General features: G+C 48.7%; 1 protein-coding gene across 2 annotated transcripts in view; it reads right to left on the bottom strand.

Moving 5' to 3' along the window:
• Positions 1 to 6920, bottom strand: part of Pfrx (6-phosphofructo-2-kinase/fructose-2,6-biphosphatase) — a 51475-nt gene extending 44555 nt beyond the window's left edge. The window contains exon 1 of one of the 2 annotated variants that reach the window (XM_037219618.1): positions 6743 to 6920. Coding sequence is in view for 1 of the 2 variants with exons in the window: in XM_037219617.1 (XP_037075512.1) it covers positions 415 to 447 (33 nt within the window). In the remaining variant the exon portion in view is untranslated. Of the gene's footprint in view, positions 1 to 414; positions 477 to 6742 lie in introns of those variants that run through there. The other variant, XM_037219617.1, reaches the window with a different exon arrangement.
• Between the last annotated feature and the right edge of the window lie 192 nt (positions 6921 to 7112).

Raw genomic sequence — 7112 nt, forward strand, 5'->3', positions numbered from 1 at the left:
CTAGGTACGATGACGTAACCAAACAATGACGTATTGAGGAGCATGTTTACTAAACAGAGAAGCTGTGTTGTCTGGAGCATTCATTTCCACTTTAAAGTATACCGACAGTCATAAATGAGCTTATTTCATCACATCTGATGCCTCAATATCTTCAAATGTGGGGCATTCCCCTTAAGAATTTCACCTTTATAATTTCATTGTCGAGCATATGGTAGAGGACGGGGACGGGGAAACTGGACGGAAGACCCGCTGTTATTCACATGGAAGATATTCACAAAGAAAGTTTCAACAAAACATCAGACATTCTTGAAACCCTAATCTAGAAACCCTGTGCGTTGGACAAACTGGCATACATGTCAATCAGCTGACAGGAGGCCGAGCGGGGCAGCAGCGCGCTCCAGCTGGGCTCCTCACCTCGAGCCAGAGATGCCCGGCCGCCTCCACCATCGCCGAGAGTGACCCATCAGCGCGTGACCTGGGCCCGGGCCGCGCCGATCGCCCGGGGCCGGCCGCCATCGCAGGACGCAGCACCATCGAGCCAGACCCGCCTTCGGACGCCGCCGTCACAGACTCGCTCGCAGTGTCGACTGACCCTCCGACCTCACCAGCGCCGACTGAGCGACTGCTACCTCGCGCGCGGGCGCGGCCAAAGGCGCCGCCTGCCATGCCGGGTCACCGGGTGATGCAACAGCCGCTGGTCATGGCCGACTGACGTCAGGCGGAAGAGGGACGTGAGCACCGCCCGCTGGGCTCAGCTCCGTCTGCGAGCTCGTGCGCTTATGGGTGGGGAATGCGGGTAAGCCAGGTGGTGTAGCGGTAACGCCAGCTGCTCACGAAAGAACAGCATGCTGCACACTTTTTCTCTGCACGTGACTGTTCCGGTTGTCACACGTGTCCCCTGAACGTTCCCGGCAGCCGCGCCGCGATACCAGCTTGACCGGCGCGATGACCACGGACACACTTGTGGCCATCACAGGGCTCACTACACTGGGCGTCACAAGCAATCCCACTTACTAAAAACATGGCATCGCATTAAAAACGGACCACCGCATTGTCACAGCTGGCACCAGTCATCGACGTGGCTGGCAGTGACCTCGTTACGATAGCGCCCAGCCTTCCCAGTACCACGCGCCGAGCTCGGTCACAAGTCACACCTGACGCAAAATCATCACGCGGTGTCGCTATTACACCAGCAAGGCATCGGTTCGGAAATTCAGCTAAGCCTTGGCAAAACAACCCCCTCAAGTGGGGAAATCTGCGGCAAGCCGGGTCAGCTGATGACGTCTTGTGACGTCATCAACGGATTTTCCGATTGGGAAGAAACACACCTTCATCACAGACCTTAAACCATATTTTATCCGGAGAGTGGGAGGGGGGGGGGGGGACACATTTCTTAAGGCAGACCAAGGCGCGCTTTGTGGGTGGCATGCCACGACAGGCCTCTGTATTTCCAGAGGCATGCGCTAGCATGCACTTATTCCTTCTAAGGAAACCGATCTTCCAAACAAGATCTCATACGTAATAAAAAAACAAACATTAGCCGTACCCACTACAGGCTGGACCATGGGTTATGTAACGAAGGTCATGTCCTGGCAAATCGACGCAGGCTTCAGTACCGCAATCAATGCAGGTTTACTTATGTGATAGCTGATAGTCTGCTGTCAGTCAGGCGTTATATGCTAAACGCACAACTATCGCAAGGGCAGATCAAGGTTAAAGAGGCGGATCCAGGAAAGCATCTCACCGAAGGGGCGGACAACAGCCCAGACTTTTTCTTAGAAGGCTTGAACCTTTTGTTTATTAGTAACAACGACACTCCAGCACAGATCAAAGGTCACAGGTGTAGCGAGATCAATCACAGGGGTGGTGCCGGCTAAATAAATATGGTCACGAGTAGGAGTCGGCTTGATCGTACGCACATTACCACCACCAGCTATGCGTTTTTCCCGTCCTGCACCAGCTTGGTATAGCCTACCTTTGCGACTGATTGGGGGTTTCGTCGCAGGCGGGCGTAGGCAACACAGCGCGGGATAGGAGGATAAATATCAGCTCTCGCATTGTGACGCTCTGATGAATGTTAGGTGTTATATTTACACCAGGGGTGCAGTTTGCTACTCAGTTGGAAACTTGCCTCTTCCTCTCCCCAAAATTCACCTAAACTTGGGCTTCAGCCCCGCCCCCCCCCCCATCCAACTTTGAGAAGAAAGTGAGCAAAATCCAGGGAAAAACCTGATGTTGGCATATTCCTCTCCTCCCCATCCCACTAATATTGCGAAACTACTCCCTTGAATTTACACCAATTTGCAATATCTTGCTATCGCCATCGATTCGGAACAGCTGGCATATATCTCTGGGATCAAAATGGATACATACAAGAACAAACACGAAAGGTTCCGGGAAATCTGAAAGTTCCTATCAGACAACTACGAAAGGTTTCACTTCATGTCACCCTGAGCGCGTCACAAACGTTTTTCGAAATTTTCGTCAAGCTAAAACGCTTTGTTTAGAACAGTCGTTTTCGTTCAAAACCCAGCCTGGCAAAATCGGTTCAATACAATCATGGACACCAGGGGTTTACATCCGACCGCCGCATGGATTTCAAGAAAAATTGGACGTGCGGAAATATGGTTAAAGACAAGGGGATGTTTTGAGAAAATTGTTGAAGAAATGATGACTTCTCTCATGCACGACTTGAATTGTACTTGTGCATGACTATGCTCGACGTTTTCAATTCGAGCGGTAAATATAACTTCCTCAAATCCTTCCTTCTTGACCTACATGTTCCACATCAAATGTAAATTCTTAAGGAATTTTTCCATGATACCCTTTGCTTACCACCATCACAAGCGCATTTCCCGCAAAATGAATTTTGCATGAAACAGCATATCATATATCATGTTGGTCCTTTTATCTTTTGGAAAATTTGCGTAAGTCTTTCGCTCACTGTGTACTTACGACAACCCAGGCGCACTTCCGGTGCCGTGCATGGTGATGAAAATTAATTTGGGCATTCATTGCACATAACATCGTTACATTACGGCTTTTCGTAAAATCAGCAATCTTCCTCAGTATCAAATCGCTTAAATTGTGAACTCTGACTAAGCACGCACTCAAATTATGTTTCTTATGCCAAGCTATGTTCGGCGTTTCCAAACCAGTCCGCAAGACTAGTGACGTAATTAGTTCTTAAACAGCTCACCTTCTTCATTTCAAACGGATATGTGCAAGGAGGTCTACCCTCGAACTACGGGAGTTAAATTCGTTTATTTCACTCGCACAATCAGTATGTGCCACGACGGGTCTCTCCCTTTCTTGTTTTCAGACCAATGCTGTGTGACGCAGCGCAACTCGACTCCGTGCCTTGGGCGTTGCCGGCACGCATCTGTCCGTGCGGCTGGTGTATGCATGCTGGGTTCGTCTGTCAACATACACCACAGGGGCGCGCAAACGTCAGAAGAAGTGGTAGCAGTGAACCCCATTTTCAAGTCACATCTTCTCATGCATCAGCAATCGAGTTGATGTCAAACTTTCACAAAAGTTTGCCGGGAAGGGCAGTGCTCTCCGCCCCTCCCCCTCCCCTCCCCTACCACACTTCTGGTTTGACGCCTATGCACCCAGCCTTGTCGGACAAAGTTCGATGGAGCCGACAGCAGCATCTGACATTGATCTGATAGAAAAGGGATGACGACGAAGGGATCAATTCTGGGATGACACCACAGTCACGCGGGTGCCAGGGCTACTCGAGCACGTGCAACTGAAGTGCTGTCAATCGGAACGAAAACACTGTCTGGCCACTTGAAGATCAGGTCTCGTCCAACAGGTGCACCGGTGGAGATGAACAAACTGGAGAGACAGATTTGGATGTTGGGAATTGCCGCCCCTTCCTCCCCCTCCCCCCCCCCCCCCGACCCTATACGAAAATACGGTATGGAGTACGTGCATGCACTCATTAAGGCGTCTAATGCAAGCATCCAACGTTCGGCATCGCAGAGAAATATTCATTACTGTCCTCTTTGATACATCTGCGTGAGCGTGGTACCCCTTTTGGCACATTTTCAACAACAACAAAAATCATATTCAGTATCAGTGCACGCCTGTCTGTCGAACTCGTCGACATTGGCGAATGTCCCAGCTTGTCCTGTCGGCCAGACAACCCGCTTTAAGCACCAATTATTCCCACATAAATGACCTGCACAACACTCTCATGGCGCAATAAGCACTTAACAAAGCAAGTCACCCACAGGTGATGCTGCGTGACTTCCATACGACTATGAGACTGAAAATATTAGCAAAAGATCAAGCGAAGTGCCGACGTCGCCGTCGAGCCACGGTGTTCGGCTGCACGTATGCACAACCGCATTCCAGTATAACCATGCGAACACCCGCCCACGCTAAGCCTCGGTCAGCCAGGTCTGAGCGCGGGGTGTCGCCCGTAGTGCCGGCTTGACCAGCAGTCTCGCGCGACCAGGTCAGCACGGTCCCCTCCCCACCGGCGTTGCGTCAGACGCGGCTGGCACACATCCGCCCCCCCCCCCCCCCCCGCCGCCGGGAGCGGCGGCATTTCCCGTGCGCGGCTCACCGCAGCAGCTTGCTACGCCCGCCGGGGCCGCTACGGATCAGGCTGACGCGGGGGCGGGCGGCCCCGGCGGCCTCCGCACACACGGAGCTGTGAGTGCTGGCCAGCCCGCGTCATCAGCACTCGCAGCTGACAATAGCGAAACTGGGACCTGCCGTAGGTCAGCGACCTGACAAGGTAGACGTAAATTTTTCATACAAAGGCTATGCAAAATTTGGCGCGGCTGCGTCGCGCCGTTCAGAAACCATTCCCGAAAACCTCTAAAGGGGGTTAAATGGACCCCATCCGAGCGCCTGTTAATGGTAACATTATTTGTTGTCCAAAATCCCCTCGATTAAAAGGTTGAGACCATGATTCAGAGACGGACGTCTGACGGAACTGACTGGCCATGGCTGGGGAGATGGGCGGAGGCCATGGGCCCCGGAGTCCAGCATTGAGGTATGATTTACCTGGCGGTCAGTTTTCAGACTACCGATGTAATAGATGGCGCTATACCTCGGGACCAGAGGGGTAGCGCGCCCGCGCCGTGGGTGAAACGAAGCGAGTAGCATGCTACTGGTCTCCAAGATTTAGTGATAAGAAAACAGCTCAAAGCGTTTTTTCTCCCGTCTTTCGATTTCTCGCGACTTTTGCTCAGCTGCACTCACTCACTGCCCTTGGCCTGTATGGCCACTGTAAGGGTGCCTGAGCCGAAGTTCATGTGGTTCACAGGCAGGCTCCCAGTGCTCCATGATGAAATTTGTGCTGCAGAGTTTCTTAACCTCAAAAGCAAAACAAAAATCTGAAGACTTTTATTACACCCAAAAGGTGAAACAAAAAATAGCAGTGTGCCATCATGCTCTAAAATGCATCAATTTCCCTACACCACAAAGGATTCAAGGATTGGCACATGGTACCACCTTTCTCTATTCAGAAACTTTGTAAGTTAAGGTTGAAAACCATGGGTAATAAATATTAGATGAGTGGGAAAATTAACTGCTTTTATTGGTTTTGTTTATATGCAAAATGAAAACTCAGGTGATAAAGGTAAGATACTTTATGACAGAAAACAGGTCTAAGCTCACAGAAGAATGTCACATGGATGAAAAACAGTTACCAAGCATGCATTTTGAATGTAATGAAACTGGAGATATTTACAAATGTATCAAAATGCTTCCCAGCACCAACACATTGACAACAGTGGGTGTCACCTTGCAGCATTCCCCAGAAGATACACAACTGTGCCCACCCCAAAAGCAGCAGCCAGCAATGCTATCTTTAGCAGCCTGCAATGCTATTTCTAGCACCTGCATTGTCATTCAAGACTGTACTGCAGTTTTCAATGACAAAATCCAATACAAGAGCATGTTTACTACATGCAAGCCTTAAACCTCTGGTAAGTATGGGAGCAGATAGTCCTTTGAAAGCAATAATTCTTATATGCAGCCAGAGAAGTGCAGAATACAACCATCATTTAGTTTTGAATATGCCAATATGTGGCTCCTGCATTCTTCAGTAGGGTGAAATGGTCCTTGCAGCTGAGATGCCAATATCCACCAGTCAACATCATCGCCTAGTCCCAACATGCCCCTTGATTTGATTGTGGCATCTTTCTTAGAAAAATGACACATCACAGCTCAAAATGTAACTGACAGGATAGGAAATCTTATTTTTCCTACAGCTAAGCATATCTACTCACCCTAAGATTGAATGCATGGGTTTCCAGACAGATACAGGATGTGTAACATCAAAGTGACAACTGGCATAAAGCAATCAAACCACATTTGGTTGGTGATCTCTGTCTCCATGGGTTTTTTCTAGGTCAAAGGCACTCCTTATAATGATAAGGGTGAGTGCTAGGTATTAATAAATAATATAGCACTTGATACCAATAACTATGCAGCCAGCAGCACCAGATTGAACAAACATTTCACATCATACTGTTATGCATAAAGGAACATGAAACACATGTGAAGTGCTCTGATATTGGACTTGTTTTGATGCTCGCAAGATTTTCAACACTGACATCTGTTTTTGTATTGCAGATATCCCAGAGCAGCGGTGCACTTGCCACCATTAATTTTGAGGACGATCTTGGTGGAATATCTGGAAACGTATTTATCCGAAGCACCTTATGAGGTCTGCTGGTTCAAGGCTGAAAATGAAGAAAATGGGGCAATAGCCTACCTTCAGCTTGAGATCTTATTTCTTGCAGGTGATGAGCAATGTCGATTTTACCCAGAACTAGACATCAGAAAGGATAACACAATAAAGGCTGTGATTGTTAAGTTTTCAGCAGTCGTAATACACTTACAGCCACTTTCAATCTCTATGCATAGACAACAATATCCTTGCTCGCGACAGCACTAGTACGCTTCACCGCGACACAAAATTTCGCGACGTAGTGCGCCAGTAAGAGCACAATTGCGCAATCTACTCCAACATACATTTTATCACATGACTTTACTGAATGTCACTATCAATTGATATAGATTGCGTTTTGGACAATTTGGATCTAAAATATTGGTATCTTAACGCCAACAAATAATTGTTTTTA

This window comes from Pollicipes pollicipes, unplaced genomic scaffold (assembly GCF_011947565.3).
Source record: "Pollicipes pollicipes isolate AB1234 unplaced genomic scaffold, Ppol_2.1 Scaffold_4295;HRSCAF=5057_pilon_pilon_pilon, whole genome shotgun sequence".
Classification (NCBI taxonomy): domain Eukaryota; kingdom Metazoa; phylum Arthropoda; class Thecostraca; order Pollicipedomorpha; family Pollicipedidae; genus Pollicipes; species Pollicipes pollicipes.